General features: G+C 40.4%; 1 protein-coding gene across 3 annotated transcripts in view; it reads left to right on the forward strand.

The window, feature by feature from the left end:
• Positions 1–19298, forward strand: part of ints13 (integrator complex subunit 13) — a 77980-nt gene that overhangs the window by 32393 nt on the left and 26289 nt on the right. For 2 of the 3 annotated variants that reach the window (XR_005944914.1, XM_041203375.1), the window contains exons 5-9: positions 2215–2295; positions 3649–3739; positions 10334–10462; positions 14707–14791; positions 16787–16813. Coding sequence is in view for 2 of the 3 variants with exons in the window: in XM_041203375.1 (XP_041059309.1) it covers positions 2215–2295; positions 3649–3739; positions 10334–10462; positions 14707–14791; positions 16787–16813 (413 nt within the window). In the remaining variant the exon portion in view is untranslated. The remainder of the gene's footprint in view (positions 1–2214; positions 2296–3648; positions 3740–10333; positions 10463–14706; positions 14792–16786; positions 16814–19298) is intronic. The other variant, XM_041203376.1, reaches the window with a different exon arrangement.

Here is a 19298-nt window from a genome sequence, read left to right on the forward strand (position 1 = left end):
TGCCCATGTTTGACCTGATGCCATGAGACTTTGTGGGGTCCGGAGTTGAGGACCCCCAGGGCAACTCCCTCCTGACTGTATACCACTTTGCTGCCACCTCTGCTGGGTCTGCCCTGTGGTGGGATAGGACATACCCAGGGATGATGGTGGTGGTGTCTGGGACATTATCTGTAAGGTATGATTCTGTGAGGCTGACTATGGCAGGTTGTTGCTTGACTAGCCTGTGAGGCAGCTCTCCCAAATTTGGCACTAACCCCCAGATGTTAGTAAGGAGAACTTTGCAGGGTCAACAGGGCTGAGATTGCCATTTCAGATAGGCCACTTGAGAGACCATTTAAGAGTCGACCACATTGCTGTGGGCCTGGAGTCACATGTAGACCAGACCAGGTAAGGACAAAAGATTTCCTTCCCTAAAGGACACTAGTGAGCCAGATGGGTTTTTACAACAATGGTCCATGATTCCATGGTCATCATTAGACTTTTAATTCCACATTTTAATTGAATTCAAATCCCACCATCCTGCTGTGGCGGGTTTCGAACCTGGGTTCCCAGAGCATGACCCTGTGCCTCTGGATTACTAGTCCAAGGTTTTGGACATCTTATATGGCTGAGTGTCATATTTTGTTTTATGATACTCCTTTTAAGGACCTTGGCTTGTTTTATTAATGGTGTGTGTGTGTTGTGTGACTGGCATCTTGGTATGATCTAACACAATGTAGATAATACCACACTAGATTAATTGTCTGTTCAGCTTATTTTAATCTTGACACTGAGATGCAGTATTCCACAATTACTCTAGTCTTTTCTATTCCAGTGCACTTGTGGGTGGCCTCCCACCTTGCATCCTCTACACTTCAGCTCATTTCAAAACTCTGCTGACTGTATATTATCCCACACCAGGTTCCGCTCAACCATTAGCTGTCTGCTTGCTAATCTTGACGGTACCCGAAGCCTCCAATGTAACATTCTCGTGCATGCGTGCATATTCCTTCATGCCGCTGCTTCTTACCATCTTGGTAACCTACTCCAGTTCTACAACTACAGCTTTCTCACCTCCCAAAACTTTTGCATCCTTTGACTCTGGCTTTTGTTGCATCCTATTTCACTTTCTTCCTTCAAGACCTTCCTTAAAACCCACACCTTCGTTAATGGTTGGCTGATTATGTTGTTAAAGGTGCACCAGTAATGGGCATTGTTTTATTAAGGACTGAGAGCGCATTGAGGGCCTGTGGTTGTAGCTGAGTGGCTAAGGCAATGGGTTAAAAACCCATTGGGACCTCCCCAATGAAGTTTGAATCCTGCTGCCCACACATCCCATCATTCCTGATTTTAACCAAGTGTCTACAGAATTAATTATTGGTTAAATGGAATGAAACCACCTAAGGGGTAGTCTGACCCCTATTCAGTGGCTACATTTGCACCCGGGTGTCTTTGGAGTGGGAGCATGCAGTGTCCGCCAGTAAGCTTGAGGCCTTCTGCGACCAGTGGGCACCACAGGGGCTGGAGTGCATCATCATCCCCAGGAACAACATTTTCATTTGATTAGGAAAGTTTCTTTTAAAATTTTGTATATTGCCGCAATGCCCCTTTAATGGGCTGTCACTTGATTAAATTGCTAATTAGTTTATTTTGGGGCTTTAAAAGAGTATGAAGAGAGTCGGCTGGGATGATGGGCAGGTAGTTAGGAGGCAGAGATCGGTAATGATTCATCCTGTGAATAAACTTACTCAAGGAAAAGATCTGTCTCTTGTTTCATATTTCACCACCTCGCTTGGATCTGTTTAACACTTTTGCCAAGCTTTTAATATCGCTTTCTTTTATCTAGCACCCGTTTTTTTGACTATGTCTCTGTGAAGCACTTTAGGATATTTTTCTATGTTAAAACCATTATATAAATGTGAGCTTTTGTCATTATCATTTTGGAGGTGCAGGTGTAACTGATGCTATTAAACTCAACTCCGTGGATCAAAATCTGAAAACATTTGAATCAATGTTAAATAATTGAATAATTAAACAGCTTTGCTGTGGTTTTGTTTCTTGTTCTTGGAATAATGCTGATAATGGACCAGACTCTGTTGATTAACAAATTTGCTTTAAGATTTTAGCTAGTGATTTCCACATAGGCAGTCTCTCTTTACTCTGAACTCTATGTTACTTTTGACAAGTTTTTTTTCTGGTACCTTTCTATTTTTCTTTTCTAAATTTGCCTTGCAGTGACAGCCATGTCCGAATGTTGGAAGACTGTGTCCAAGAGACAATCCATGAGCACAACAAGTTAGCAGCTAGTTCTGATAAGTAAGTTTGAGCTGGTTCATCAATGCAATGAATGTACTTTGTTTAACTTCTTTCAGATTTGTCTGTTGTATTTACAAAATGGTTCCTGAGTTTTGTCACTTTTGATTGGTATCATCTGAAAATTGGCCCACCTTCAGTGACATGAGTGGTTCAAAGTGACCATTTTCACTGGTTGGCCAATTACAAGATTGCCCAGAGGCCTGTTGGTGGCAGCTTTGAAAGATTTCACTTGCTCAACACAGAGAGCAGAGAGAGGATCTGGTGTATTGCAACATCTTCTAATAACTTAACTGCTTAGCATGGAATTTTTTTTTGTTGAAATGAAAAGACCTTGTTTTTAAAGTGTTTAATTTTTTTATTGATCCATGGGTTGTGGCTAGGCCAGCATTTATTGCCCATCCCTAATTGTCCTTGAAGGTGGTGGTGAGCTGCTTTCTTGAACCACTGCAGTCCATGTGGCGAGGGTACACCCCTGGTGCTGTTAGGAAGGAAGTTCCAGGATTTTAACCCAGCGACAGTGAAGGTACAGCAATGTCGTTCCAAGTTGGGATGGTGAGTGGCTTGGAAGAGAACTTCTATGTGGTGTTCCCATGTGTCTGCTGCCCTTGTCCTTCTAGATGGTAGTGGTCATAGGTTTGGAAGGTGCTGTCTAAGGAGCTTTGGTGAGTTCCTGCAGTGCATCTTGTAGATGGTACACACTGCTGTCACTGTGTGTTGGTGCTGGAGGGAGTGAATGTTTGCGGAAGGGGTGCCAGTCAAGTGGGCTGCTTTGTCCTGGATGGTGTCAAGCTTCTTGAGTGGTTTTGGAGCTGCACTCATCCAGGCAAGTGGAGAGTATTCCATCACACTCCTTACTGTGCCTTGTAGATGGTGGACAGGTGAGTTACTCGCTGCAGGATTCCTAGCCTCTGACCTATTTTAGCCTCAGTATTTATATGGCTAGCCCAGTTCAGTTTCTGGTCAATGGTAACCCCCCCAGGATGTTGATAGTGGGGGATTCAGTGATGGTAATGCCATTGAATGTCAAGGGGCGATGGTTAGATTCTCTCTTGTTGGAGATGGTTGCCATTTGTGTGACATGAATGTTACTTGCCGCTTGTTAGCAAACCTGGATATTGTTCAGGTCTTGCTGCTTCTGGACACGGACTGCTTCTGTGTCTGAGGAGTTCGTGAACGGTGATGAACGTTGTGCAGCCATCAGCTGAAGGACAAATATACCAAATGGCTTCTTATTGTTTCAGTGAGAAGTGTTGTGGACAATTTACCAGTTTGTAGTAACTAAATTTGAAAATAGGTAAGTGTGATTATTTCCTTCAAACAGATGGTTTGATAAATATTTATTCTTCCTTTCAGCTTGATGCAAATTCAGCATTGTGAACTGGTCTTAATTCACACCTACACAGCGGGTGAAGACAGCCTAGTTTCCGACCGTCCAAGGAAAGATGTAAGTTCTATTTTCTGTAAAGATTTCGAGCACAGTGCATCATTTCATTTTAGCATCACTTAAATTCTGGACTATTAGGACACAGGTTGTACAAACCATCACTTCCGCATTGCTTTGAATCATTGCAAGGTGACTCCATATTTTAATGATGTGCAAAGGACATAAACCATGTCTTAGTTGGAGACTAAGCTGCAGCAATGTGAGACCAGCTTTGTGAAGGTGTTTTAGGCCACTTGAGCTTGACACTGCATGGTCTGTTACATTCTCTGAAATAAAGTGGAGTTTTGTTCTTGTTTTGTGAAAGCAAGTGCCCCTATTCTTGAAACAGCGTAATGGAACTGGAGCTCTGTGTGTGCATAAGCATGTTTGCACAGACTCCTCACCTGGGATATGATTCAGTTTGTGACAAAAGTTGGCTTCTCCTAACTGTGAATGGCACCCGTCTCGTGGCCGGCGGCATAACTGCAGCTTGAATCTTATAGAAAGGAGGAACCAATGCAATGAAAGCTGCTTAAAAGTAAAGGAGCTTAAGTTGGAGTTCTTAATTAGTTGTTTGCACTTTTTAAATAGGCTAATAACATGGGACAGTATAATGGCAAATAAGCCCAGGCTGGGAATTTACAAATCTCTATTCTACACAATGACTTTGAAATTGAGCTGTGCACCATTCATTGTTTTCTATTGTGTGACTTTGCATGTCAATTGAAAATTGAAATTATAGTATATTTATTTCTCATGATTGAGTATATCTTGTTAAAATGCAATGGTTTATTTAGGTGTGGTGAATATATTTTTCAGTGCTAAAGCTATTCACATTGAGTTTATTTAATTTAATGTGGATGGGTTATTAAAATTAGGCTTATTTGAACAAAAGCATCTCTTCTACCCCCATGCCCTTTAATTGTTGCAAAAAATTCATTTATAGTACTTTTTTTTTAACTATTGCTTATTGCTGAAAAAAGAAAACATTTTGTTGAAGCTTTCTGTCTTGCACTCTTGGGGCAATCGCAAGAATACCAATGTCAGGGAAAGCAACAACTTTATACTGTGTGTGAAGAGAATGCTAATTGGTTGACACATGGATTCTGATTGAGGCATTGCCATGGAGAATGTACTAGTTAATGGTGACTGACACTTGACTACCAAGCATTGTTCAAAATTTCAATCAGGCAGCTTGACTTTGGTCAAGGCATTGCCCTGAGGAATGAACCAGCAAATGGCCATCACTTAACTGAAATAGGCGCAATGTGTGTATATGTTCTTTCTGTCTGCAAAGAACAGGGCCCTGTGTATTAATATATGTAGCTTCCAGTAAATACAAATGCGAGCCTAACTGACAATCTTAAATTAGTTGTTAGTGTAATTTTTAGCACAGAGGATTATTTAGCAAATGTTATCCAATCACAGAATCACATCTAATGTTAGACACTGTGTTTTGAGTTTTGCAAGCATGAGCTGGTTGGACACCCTGACTATTGCAAACAGCAGAAAGGACATGCTGTTTGATACGATCAGTCAGCCTTTGGGATGTATGGACGACATACCTAACATCACACTAGCACTGAAATTCATATACCACTTTACTCGTGTGTGATAGGCAGACCGTCTTTTTGGCTTGATGACAGCATCCTGTTAGTGGCGAATATCACTAGTGTTCCTACTGCATAGTAGCAGTGTGAAACAGTTAGCTTCACCTGTTGCTCATATTTTTGAGATACGTTGCCCTGCCACGGTAATCTGAGGTAGACTGGGCACTTTTCAGGGCCAAAAGTGTAGGCCTTTGGCCAGTTTGAGTTTGCGTGATATACAGCTCAAAATGACCTGATCAGGGTAGCCATTATCCCTCAGAAAGTCTTTGATGCACCCTATTTCAGCATCATGCTTGCATGGTGAGCAAATGGCTTAAGCCTTATTTATGAGGTTGCCAATAAGGCCAATCTTCTAGTGTGTGGAACTGTAAGAATCCCAATACATATATTGACCAGCGAAGGCAGGCTTGTGGTAGACAGTGATAGAGAAACCCCGGCGGATTTTTCAACTAGTTCGTCAAGGAAGGGGAGTTAATTTGACTACTCCGTTCCAAAGGTGAATTTAAGTGCTGGTGGAGCCCATTAAGACATGCAAGGAAATTATTACATGCTGCTACGTATTTAAATATAGCAAACGTATCATTCACATATTGGAAATATGCAAAGAGTAGAAGGTTAGGTATCATTCCATCGGAGACAGGTTTCTCATGGAACCAGCAAAGATGTTTGCGAGAGCTGGGCCTAGAGGGGACCCATGACAGCACCATCTAGTTGAGCATACACGGTGCCGTTAAAGTTGAACTCAACTGCACGAGTTGCTGAGTTCATAAGCTCAATGAATACTGACTCACGCAATGGTAGCAGGTCTAGATCGCCATGATAATCGTACTGCAGTTCAAATATCTATGGCTACGGATTCAAATATAGCAAATGTATCATCCACATATCAGAAATATGCAAGGGGTAGGAGGTTAGACGTCATTCCTTCGAAGACACAATATATGACCTAATGAAAGCCTACCTTCACTGGTCAATACACATGTTAGGATTCTTACAGTTCAAGGCGCTATAAGATTAGCCTTCTTGGCAACCTCATAAATGAGGCCCAAGTGATTTGCTCACCATGCAAGCTTGGTGCTGAAATAGGGTGCATCAAAGACACCCTGCGGGATAATGGCTACCCTGATTAGATCATTTTCTGCATATCGCACAAACTCATGAAAGGACCTAAGGTCCTAACATTCAGCCCTGAAAAGTGCCCAGTCTACCTCAGATTACCTTGGAAGGGAAAGGTATCTTATCTCAAAAATTTGAGCAACTGTTTCACGCTGCTACTATGCAGTAGCAACGCAAGTGGTATTCACCACTAACAGGATGCTGCCGTCAAACCAAAAAGATGTTCTGCCTATCTGAAATGAGTAATGTGGTATGTGAATTTCAGCGCCAGTGTGATGCTAAGTATATAGGCCGTACGTCCCAAAGACTGGCGGATTGTATCAAACAGCATGTCCCAGCTGCTGTTCACAACGGGCAAGGTACAGACCGTACCCAACCAGTTCATAAGAACATAAGAAATAGGAGCAGGAGTAGACCATTTGGCCCCGTGAGCCTGCTCCGCCATTCAATAAGATCATGGCTGATCATCTTGTTTTTCGATTTCCACATTCCCATCTAACCCCGATAACCTTTGATTCCCTTGCCTAACAAGAATCTATCTACCTCTGCCTTAAAAATATTCAATTACCCCACCTCTACCAGCTTCTGAGGCAGAGAATTCCAAAGTCGCACAACCCTCAGAGAAAATAATTCTCCTCATCTCTGTCCTAAGAGGGCGACCCCTAATTTTAGAACAGTGCCCCATAGTTCTGGACTCACCCACAAGAGGAAGCATCCTTTCCACATCCACCTTGTCAAAGCCATTCAGGATCTTGTATACTTCAACCAAATCATCCCTCACTCTTCTAAACTCTAGTGGAAACAAGCCCAGTCTGTCCAACCTTTCCTCATAAAACAACCCATTCATTCCAGGTATCAATCTAGTAAACCTCCTTTGAACCGCCTCCAGTGCATTTACATCCTTCCTTAAATAAGGAGACCAGAACTGCACATAGTATTTGAGGTGTGGTCTCACCAATGTCCTCTATAACTGAAGCATAACATCCTTACTTTTATGTTCAATCCCTCTTGTAATAAAGGATAGCATTCCATTAGCCTTCTTAATTACTTGCTGTACCTGCATGCTAACTTTTTGTGACTCATGCACTAGAACACCGAGATCCCTCTGCACCTTAGAATTATGTAGCCTTTCTCCATTTAAGTAGTACTCTGCTTTTTTGCTCTTCCTACGAAAGTGAACAACTTCACATTTTCCCACTTTAAACTCCATTTGCCAGATCTTTGCCCACTCACTCAACTTATCTATATCCATCTGCAACCTCCTCATGTCCTTTTCACTACTTTCGTACCTATCTTTGTGTCATCTACAAATTTAGCTTTCATGTCTTCACCCCCCTCATCTAAGTCATTGATGTAAATCATAATAAGTTGAGGCCCCAGTACAGACCCCTGTAGGACGCCACTAGTCACATCCTGCCAATCAGAAAAAGACCCATTTATGCATACTCTGCTTTCTGTCAGCCAGCCAATCTTCTATCCATGCTAATATGTCACCCCTACACCATGCGCTTTTATTTTCTGTAATAATTTTTGATGTGGCACCTTATCAAATGCCTTCTGGAAATCCAAGTACAGTCTGCCTACAGGCTCCGCTGCGCATGTTACTCCTTCAAAAAGCTCCAGTAAATTGGTTAAACATGATTTTCCTTTCACAAAACCATGTTGACACTCCCCAATTGCCCTGAGCCCTTCTAAGTGCCCAGCTATCACCCCCTCAATGATTGATTCTAATAACATCCCCATGACAGACATCAAGCTAATTGGCCTAGTTTCCTGTTTTCTGGCCCCCTTCCTTCTTGAATAGAGGGGTTATATTTGCTACTTTCCAATCTGATGGAATCTTTCCAGAATCTAGGGAATTTTGGAAAATTAACACCAGTGCATCGACTACCTCATTAACCATCTCTTTTAAGACCCTAGGATGTAGTCCATCGGGACCCAGAGACTTGCCAGCCCACAGCTCCATCAATTTGCTCAGTACCGTTTCCCTAGTGATTTCAATTTCACCAAGTTCCTTTCTCCCGCTCGCCTCCTGATTTGCAGCTATTACTGGAATGTTTTTTCTGTATCCTCTATAGTGAACACAGAAGTAAAGTATTTGTTCATTTCTTCCACCATTTCCTTATTATCTACTATTAACTCCCCACTGTCACTCTCTAGTGGACCAACACTCACTCACTCATTTCATTTTAAATACCTGTAGAAACTCTTGCTATCTGTTTTTACATTTCTAGCTAGCTTCCTCTCATACTCTAATTTCTTTCTCCTGATTAACCTTATAGTCATTCTCTGCCATTCTTTATACTCTGTCTAATCATCAGTCCTGCCACTCATCTTTGCAGAGTTGTATGCTTTTTCCTTAAGCTTGATGCTTTCCTTAACATCTCTAGTTGACCACAGATGGCGGGTCCTCCCCTTAGAATTTTTATTTATAGTGGAGATATACTTATTCTGAATATCTGCTTAAATGTCTGCCACTGCTTCTCTATTGATCTATCCTGTAGCCTAGTTTCCCAGCTTGTGCTTGCTAAACTCAAAACAGTGTCCAAACATTAGATATAATTAGACAATTAAACAACGTTTGCTAAATAATCCTCAGAGCACTAAAAATTACACTGCCAACCAATTTAAGATTGTCAGTCAGGCGCACAGTGTGGTGCATTTGCGTGTACAGGAAGCTACAAATATTAATACACAGGGCCCTGTTCTTTGCAGACAGAAAGAACATGTACACACATTGCACCTGTTTCAGCTAAACAAAATGTGATGGCCATTCGCTGGTTCATTCCTCAGGGCAATGCCATCAGAGTCAAGCTGCCTGGTTGAAATTTTAAACAATGTTTGGTAGTTAACTGTCACTGTTAACTGGTGTATTCTCCATGGCAATGCCTCTACCAATCAGAGTCCACTTGCCAATCAATCAGCACTCTCTCCTCATACAGTATAAAGTTATTGCATGGCAGAGGCGGCGCAGCGGTTGGTGTAGAAAGTGGTGACCAAGCTCAGCCTGGCTGCTGCTAATTATTCCAAACCACGTCTGGCTACCTTCTGGAAATATGCTCGGGTGGAGCTGACTCCTCCAACTCCTGGAGAAATCCCAGTGGCTGTTGAAAGCTACAAGAATCTTGTGGCATCATTTAAGGCTGGGAGTTACAAACAAATAACCATAAAAGATGCTCTGAGGAACACACTTGTGGCTATGGAAATTGTGATGTGTTTTTACATTGGCGAAGTCATAGGCCAAAGAAGCCTGATTGGATGTAATATCTGAATCTACCCTGTGTTGGACCAGCATTCCATTGTAAATGAATGAATAATATTTCAAATTAAATAAAGCCATTATTAGGACTTAAAAAAAATAAATTTGTTGCTTCTCCTGACATTGGTATTCTTGTGATTGTCCAGATGAGTGCAAGATGAAAAGCTTTGACAAAATGTCTTTTTTTGGCAATACTGAAATGACTATTTGTATTTTTTTTGATGAGTTGTTATTTCTCTGAGCAAAACAGGACTGTGAACTAATATTGAATTCTGGAGTTAGCGGGTTTATTAGTTTCACGAGCTTTGACCCAAGGTTTTAGTCACCTATCCTAATATTTCCTCTTTTGCTAAATGCCAATTTTTGTACAACTACTCTCTTATCATGCACCTTGGGACATTTTATTATATCACAGCTGCTAAATAAACACACATGATTTCAAAATTTCTCCTAATTGAACATACAGCTTAATTTTGTTTTGGCTTTAGAAATTTAGGATACATTTCCTACATTGTATCTTAAATGAAAAAATGATGTATACACTGATTGTGTTTTGTCATAACAATATTAATTCAGGACTGATGTCTCATAAAACATGTCAACAGTTGGTGTTCAAATTGTTTCCTACAGATTTCTTTGGCTCTAACAAGTGAAGTGCACAGTGTCCGTGCAGGAAGGCAACTGCCTGCAAAACTCACCACCCTTGTCCAGCAACACTTTGACCTTGCTTCCACTACTATTACTAACATACCCATGAAGGTGCGTCTATTCCCTCAAATTATTTTTTTTTAAGTAGAGTGCAGCATCTAATTGTTTTTTATTTCCTATTTTCAGTTTGTGAGAATTAACATTTTTCAAAGTAATTTTCAAATTATTTTCTCTCCACATCATATTTCTGTTTGCTAGCCTACATTCAGTGTCAGTGAACAGGTTAGTAAATTTGAATTTAAAATAGAACATTAGATCATGAAAACTGATCAATAGGTTATATTGCATGTAACACGTGGCAGTGTGCAATATAATCATTTTTTGGTTGAATAGTTTTCCTTTTCAATTTTGCAGTCACTCTCAAACTGTCTGCTCTTGTAACATTTACCTTATGATCCCTTGTATGATAATGTCACGAAAATCGCTCCCTTACATCCGTATTGTTCTTTCCATTATTTGTGTTTATATGTATCTATCCTGTATCGTATTTGTGTGGCATGCAATGATAATGTACCTACTGCAATTTGTTCATTGTTAAACGCTTTCTACACACTGGAATGGAGAGGTGGGGTGCGGGCGGGCAAGGTAGTTCTTTATTGAAATGTTTTCGAAATGAACATGATATTTGTAGATCTTTTCAAAGTAGCTTTTTAATAATGCAGATAATCAATTACAAAATTCAAGGTTTCTTGACTGTACTATTGAGTACAATGAGATTGTTGGTGTATTAGGAGAACTTTGAGCTGTTAATGTGTTGTGAGTTTTCCTGAATCATGTTGTGCCAATACTCCCAGATTTGTTTGAATATGCTGTCAAATTAACTGTTGCAATGCTGCCACAAGGTGGCATGGTAATCTAATCACAATACATGGTTTTAAGAGTGGTGAAGGGAGGTTGGAATTGATCCCCTCACATCACCATTGTGTTGTCCTAAAGGGAAGAGTAAAATGAATGAAAAATGCAGATTAATGTATTTAAAAAGAAATTTAAAAACCTGTTAAATGTTTGGAATCCACATGAGTTATTAGAATTCAGTGATTAAAAACAGTAAACGGTGGAAACACTCCAGGCCTGGCAGCATCTGTGGAGGGAGAAACATGGAGGTTAACATTTCAAGTCAATGACCTTCCATCAGAATAGATTTCATTTCAGATTTCCAGCATTTGCAGTATTTTGCTTTTGTATTAGAATTCAGGAACTTGATGCAGTTTTGTTGAGTTTGCAAATGATGTTGAATAACTTGATAAGGCAGCTGAAGAAGAACCCAAGCGTAATTTGTATATATGCAAAAATATGGCTGATGAAATTCAGTGCATCGAATTACACATTGACACATAATACATCACCAAAACCAAGCTATGCTGCTAGATCAGAGTCTTGAGAATGAAGCAGTCATACTGAAAATATGCTGCATGCTGGTGAGCGCACATCATGAACACCATGTTCAGCTTCTCTTCACTAATCATCCAAACCAATAGAGATGGTGCAGAGATGGGTTACGAGGCAAATCATTGATGTCAGGTGGAGGGCATGATGTTGGTACTAAACTAATAATAGAGAACTCAAATGCAAATCTCACCATGACAGTTTGGGAATTAATTTTGTTTGAAAAATCTGGATGTTAAAAGCTGGTGTCAGTAAAAGTGACCATGAAGCCGTCACATGGTTATAAAATCCAAATCAATGTCCTTTGGGGAAGGAAACCTGCTTTCATTCCCCAAGCAACTCCAGTCCCACAACAATGTCAACAAGCCATTCAGTTGTGTCAACTCATACAAGCACTGATTGTGATGGTTCAAGATGATGCCCACTGCTATCTTCTTAAGGCAGCTAGAGGTGGGCAGCAAATGCCAGTCTTGCCAGCAACACCCAGAAAAAACAAATTTGCAGTGAGCAAAGATTAAATGGGAGCCGTATTAAAGTGAAAACACAAATGCAGGACAAAAACATGGGGTGGAATTTAGTGTGGATGACACTAGTTCATCCACCAGTTAGAGAACCAGTGGGAAACCTGTGTCATCTCTTCAAGGGCTGCCCCGAAGCTATTTAATTGCATTCAGGTATTTAAGCACTTAAGTGGGCAGCATCAGGTCTCCCGCAAGAATTAAAGCCCACTAGGGTGGAAATACCACCCCTGAAAGCTGCCGGCCTCTCTCTTGCCAGCAGTGCCACCAGGAGAGGTGACTGCTGCTGGTAATTCAGTGTGGCCTTCATCCAGAATCATCAGTGGAGACAGGCGAGTGTGGTCGGGTTGGGGCTCGTGGCGAGGGACTTACCGGCGGTGGCGGGGGGCCATGGTTCATAGCAGGTGCCCGCCTTCCCAACACTGGCTCCCTCAATTGGCCTTTGAAGGAGGGAACCCCCAGTGGGCTCAGGGATAATAACCTTTAAATGGCTCAGTAATGAGTCTAATTAGTCAGAGGCAGGTTTGCTCTGTCGGCCCATTCCCGGCATGAACTAAATGGGGCTCAGTTTTTCTGCTGGTGGGAATGGCCCACGTGGTCAGAACTGATATCAGGAAAAGCTTCAGGTGAGTGATTCATACCTGGAATAGCCTTCTGGGTAAGGTAGAAGAACGAGAAATTCTGGAGCCATTCATAAAACAAATGCTACAATTGGCAATTCATAATTTTCAAGGAATGAATTCAAAGTGCCAAATGGTCATCCCTATCGGTACTTGTACCAACCCTGCAACAATATAGAACCGAGTAATGGGGGTTGAGAATTATACTGTAAGAAAAGAAACTACAAATTAGTTTGAAATCTTAATGGCTATGTTATCACTTGCGCATGAATCCAGATCAAGCCTGTTGATCTGTGTTGGGGAAATAAACTTGAATTGTTTTAGCTTTTCTATGTATTTGATGCCTTGGATGGATATGCATCACAAGTCTCCTCCTCTAAAAGTCATTTAAAAAAAAATCTACAAAATCTTTCAGCTGAGAGATGACAGTTGATACTGCAATAAAATTATAGGACTCTTTCTATTGAAAGTTGCAAAGTGCTTTAGCAGTTTGAAAACTCTTGCTATAGGCAGATATCATTAGGCATTTATATTAACATACACAATTAAATTTACACCAGTACTGTACTTGGAAATCTTCTGTGATTGTTTGAATTTTGTTTGAACAGAGATAGGGAGGGGTGAGGTCATGGAGCGATTTGAAAGCAGTGATGGCAATTTTAAAAATCTAGGCATGCTTCATTGTAGGCCAGAGAGCCCAGGTGATGGGTTAATGGGATTTGGTGTGAATTAGGACACAGGCAGCAGAATTTTGGGTGACTTCCTGCTTTATGGAGGGTAGAATATGGGAGGCCAGCAAGGAATGTGTTAGAATAGTCAAATCTAGAATTAACAGAGGTGTGAATTGAGTGTTTCCGCAGCAGATGAGCTGAGGCAGGCAGAATTGAGTGATGTTGCAGAGGTGGAAATACGTGGTCTTGATGATGGCCCAGATGTATGGTGGTTTGGCTTAAATATGATATGATAGGTTCCAAACAGTCTAGTTCAACATTTGGAGGGATGGAGTAGATAGTTAGGGAGTTGAGTTGTTGATGCGAATTGAAAACACCTCCAGCTTTCCCAATATTTAATTGGAGGAAGTTGCTGCTCAACCCGTACTTAATGTCGGACAAGCAGACTGACAATTTAGAAACAGTGAGTGAATGTCAACAGATGGAGGTGTTGGTGAGGTAGAGCCAGGTGTTGTCAGTGTACAAGTGAAAACAGATGTACCTTTGGATGATGTCACCAAGGGGACAATGTAGATGAGGAATAGGAGGGGGTCAAGGATAGATCCTTGGGGAACACCAGAGGTAATGATGCTGGAGCAAAAAGAGGAACCCTATATTTATGTGTATATAGATATGAAATTAACATGGTCTTGTAGCTAAAGATGAGGAACATTATTTTTGCCTATTCGCTTGCAGTAGAGAACTAGCATGATGTTAGTGTTCAGGCCTATTGTGCAATGCGTAATTGAGTTCAAGGATTAAATGGTGCCAAATGTCATGTGCTTTGACGTGCTACTGTTGAGCCATGTAGTGCCATATTTTGGAAGTAAACTAGACTCTGAACCTAAAGTGGATTTTTAAAAACTCTTTTTCTACTGATCTTAGAAGAAATACTTTTACTGAAGCCAAAACTGACCCAAATTAATGGCCCCAAAAGATAGGAGCAAGGCAAATAGGAAGTTTTGCAACTATGGTCGATTCACTGCTTAGATGTAACATTTGTTCATTGACTGCAAACAACTACATATTACATTTACATTCTGACTGTCCTTCATTTAAAGGAAGAACAACATGCAAACACGTCTGCAAATTATGATGTAGAGCTTCTCCATCAAAAAGATGCTCATACTGAACTACTAAGAAGTGGTAAGTGGCAGTTTAGACTTAATTCAGTAAGTACTTGGTGTAAGGGTCATCAAGCTCTATAAAATTGGTAATGCTGAGAACAAAAAAAAAGCAGATTAATCCTCTTCTTTAAGTGTTCCTTCTTCTGTTTCCAAAAGCACTTTTTAACCAGCCTTTTTTCTTGCTAACTTGGGACTGAATTTCAGTGCTCCCCTGGCCAGCCTCCTAACTTGTAACCTCTGTAAACTTGAGCTCATACAAAACTCTGCTGCTTATATCGTAAATTGCAGTAAGTCCTGTTCGCCCATCACCCCTGTGCTTGCTATAACCTACATTGGCACCCGCTCTTGCAGCGCCTTGATTTTAAAAATTTTCATCATTGTTCTCAAATCCCTCCACTGCCTAGCCCCTCTTTCTCTGTAATCACCTCCAGCTGTACGACGTAAAATGCTTCACAAGGCTTTTAAGGAAAACTAATATATTAAAAGGTTCTCCAAAATGACACTCCACTCCTGAATTGGGGAGCAATATGGACGTTGGAGAAAAGGAAAAAAACAAAATAAAAAATGTTTTTTTTCCTTGCAACTCATTTTAGTTTTTCTATCTACATGATTTGTGACTTTATGACCTGATGAGAAAAAGTTGAGCAGGTCGGGCCTATACTCAGAGTTTAGAAGAATGAGAGATCATCTTATTGAGACTTATGAGACTCTCTGAGGGGACTTGGCGGAATAAATGCTGAAAGGATGTTTCCTCTAGTGGAGGAATCTAGAACTAGGAGGTACAGTTTAAAGCTAATGAGTTTCCCATTGAAGATTGGGATCAGCAGGAATTTCTTCTGAGGTTCATTAGTCTTCAGAATTCTCTGCTCCAGAGAGCAGTGGAGGCTGGGTCACTGAATACATTTAAAGTTGAGTTTGATAGATTTTTGATTAACAAGGGAGTAGAGAGTTATTGGGGGGACAGACAAGAAATTAGCATCAAGGCAAGATCAGCCATGATCCTGTCGATTGGTGGAGCAGGCTTGATGGGCTGAATGGCCTGCTCCTGTTCCTATTTCTTATGATCTTATCTTTCGATTTAAGATTTCTGGCTAATCAGGAAGTTCTGTACTCCCTTTGTTGTCCATTTTATATAAACATTTTACATTAATATAGCACTGTTAACGCATCAAATGTATCAAGGCCCTTCACAGGAGCGTTATCAAAGAAAAGTTGTCACTGTGCCACATAAGATATTAGGACAGGTGACCAAAAGCTTGGTCAAAGAACTAGGCTTTTAAAGCGCACCTTAAAAGGAAGAAAGACACGGAGAGGTTTAGGGAGGGAATTGCAAAGCATAGGGCCTTGGCAGCTAAATGCACAGCCACCAATGATGAGCAAAGGAAGTGGTGATGATGTCACAAGTAGCATGTGTTGGGGGAATGCAGATGTAGGGCTGCAGGAGGTTACAAAGATGAGGAAGGATGAGGCCATGAAAGGATTTGAATGTAAGAATGCAAATTTTAATATTGAGGTGTTGGGTATACCAGGAGCCACTGTATGTCAGATACCGTAGGGGTGATACCAACTGAAGTATAGGTTAGGATACAGGCAGCAGAGTCTTGGATGAGTTCAAGCTTATTGAGATTGTTCTCCCATTGCTATTTGTTGGACTGTGCGGTGTGCAAATTGGCAGCTGTGTTTCCTACATTACAGCATTAACCACTCTTCAGAAGTACTTCATTGACTGTAAAGTTTGGGACATCCGAGTTTGTGATAGGTGTCAAGCCATTACAAGTCCTTAATTCACTCCTTTAGATTATACAATTCAAACAATAGCTTCATTGAATATATGAGAGTGTATGTATACTAGCTTCTTAAACCAGGAATATTTATTTCTTGAGAACCCAATTGGAAAAAAAAATACATATCCAGTCCAAAAAAGGAAATGTTTGAGGTATTGACTTGCTGAAGTTATAGATTGTCTCATGTGTAGCATTTATTTTTCTAATGGTTGGCATTTTTCCCCCCACAGAAGGCAAGAACATGACACCAATAACATGTATGTCTAATTTTGTTATCATTGAATTAGTATGTGTTGGTATAACTATATAGATACTAATTTATGTTATTTTAGCCAGATTTTTTTATCCACCAACTGGTTATAGGGTAGGATAACAAAATACGGCAGCTAGAAAAAAGCATCTGAAAAACTGATGTTCTGATTCTGCTGCACATGACCTTTCATTTTTAAAAAAATCCAGCTTTTGTGTGTTTTCTTCTTCCTTGTTTACCCCTTTAAATGGAAAACAATATTTAGAATTGGGCTGTGGATTGTAGTCAAAGCCATTCTTGAGCAAACAACGGGGGTGTGGGTGAACTTTGTGCGGTGATGGGCTCTAATAATTTACCAGCCTGTTGACGTGGGATCCTCCCATGAACCCCCTTGGTCTAGTTCTCCAACAGACCTCTAAGCAAAACTTTTCCCCTCACAGAAATATAATTCAAAATCTATCTGGTTACACTCAGACCTACAACTGTAGAACACTAGATGTAGAATTTGCACAACATCAATTCTGAATGTGACACCTTTGCAATTTAAGTTTAGTGCATCTATCATTCAGATGTTCAAAGTACTTTTATTAAAACACAATATGATACCGTTTGTTTTTTATTAATCTCACTGAGCCATAAACCTCTTGCCACCAAGAGAATAGTCCCCAGGTTTCCACCAATGTGGCCATTTAGCTATTTATTGGAGGCTTAATGCAGTGGGATAGTAATAAGGCACCAAGGAGTGTGTTGGGGGTGGGGGGGTGTGTGTGTGTGTGTGTGAGGGGGGGGAAGAAGTGGGCAGACATTGCTCTCCATTTGGCACTTGTGTATTTGTTTTGTGCATGGTTTTAGTTAAATTAAATTAAGTAGTGCTGCTGATCATGTTGAAGAAATTGCAAGTTTTAAATCAATGCAGTGTTGTACTGAGTTCTTATTTTGATGGACTAAAATTTTAAGTTGGCCTCTAGTTGTATTTTTAAGTGCCCATTGCTACCACTACCTTAATTATGCTTTTACTTTCGTGGTACATGATGTTGAACACATTAAAGGTATGATTTCCAGTTCAAATGCATTCATCTGCAATTACATTAGAATCTCACCATTCAGTGGTAGCAATCTCAGCGTAGAAGCTTGTTAGATACTGCTGTCTTTTAGATGAGATGTTCCAATTGAGGCCCTGTTCAGGTGGGTGTAAAATATCCCATGGCATTATTTGAAGAGTAATGTGGAGTTCTCCAAAGCCTAACATTTGCCCCTTAACGGACACTATCAACACAAGTCACCTGGCCATTTAGCTCATTTGTTTTTGAGACCCTTCTTCCTCTATAGGAATAGAACCATAAAATGGTTATAGAACAGGAGGAGGCCATTTGGCCCGCTGTGTCTGTGACAGCTCTATAAGAGCTACTCAGCTAGTCCCACTCTCCTGCCATTCCTCCTTCCGCCTTTCTTTCCCTTCCTTCCCATCAACATTTATAACAATGAAAGTAATGACTAACCACAGTAGCAAGACATTTTCCATGGTAGAACCGATATACTTACCATTTAAGCGTATGTGTGTAGTTAATTTTCAGCAGTCTATTGAACAGAAGATTCAAGTGATGCAGGATTGTTAATATACTGCACAAAACATGTTGTTTCAAATGTTTGAGTCCATGGTTGTTGTAATACCCAAGCAGGTGTTTCAGACTTACCTAAATCCTCTATAACTTTGGTATGTGCATAACAGAAAAGGGCTCAGCCTCTCCAGTTCGTGTTTGAATATTCTTGTTGCATTTCTGAGTTGAGTTTAGATTTCCAATGCCTGCACTGGAACAATTGCAGCAAGAGTTTAGATTTCTGTTGCTTGAATTTCTCTTCGTATTAGAAGAAAAATCTTAATATCACTTCTTCTGATATTTGTAGGTGACCACTTCAAGGGAAAGAAAGGTAATTGGTAGTGTAACTTAGTGTTTCACATACAACAGGTTTAGAATTTCTTCCAAATGACCGCTAGAGACTTCGGAATGGTATCCCTCAAGTAAAGTTTTGACAGCAGGAGTTGGAAGTTATTTATCCAGACTAGTGAGTCAGCGCTTTATATATCAACATTTTGGTGCAAATGTCTATTGCAGCTGTGTGTAGTACAGTACATGAATCAATATCTGCATACTTTAAAATCAACCTTAAAAAAATCTATGTAATTTGTTTAATTTTGACTCTTTGGGTATCTTCCTTTGCTAGAGACGTAAAGGCTATCTAGAGGGTGGAGCAGAGTTTCATTAAGATGACCAGAGATGAGACTGTTTAGTCACAAGGAGAGATGAAAGAAAATGAAATAGCTTTCAATAGAACAGAGAAACTTGACAAGAGGTTTAAGAGTTATTCAAAACTGAGAGCATTCTGCATAATAAACTATATGAGGAGTAAATATTCTTCCGCTATTTGAAGTGCCAGGAACCAGGGGTTATAAATCCAATGGCATCGTTTGAAGAACAAAAGGGAAAATTTCA

This window comes from Carcharodon carcharias, chromosome 13, assembly GCF_017639515.1.
Source record: "Carcharodon carcharias isolate sCarCar2 chromosome 13, sCarCar2.pri, whole genome shotgun sequence".
In the NCBI taxonomy this organism is placed as follows: Eukaryota; Metazoa; Chordata; class Chondrichthyes; order Lamniformes; family Lamnidae; genus Carcharodon; species Carcharodon carcharias.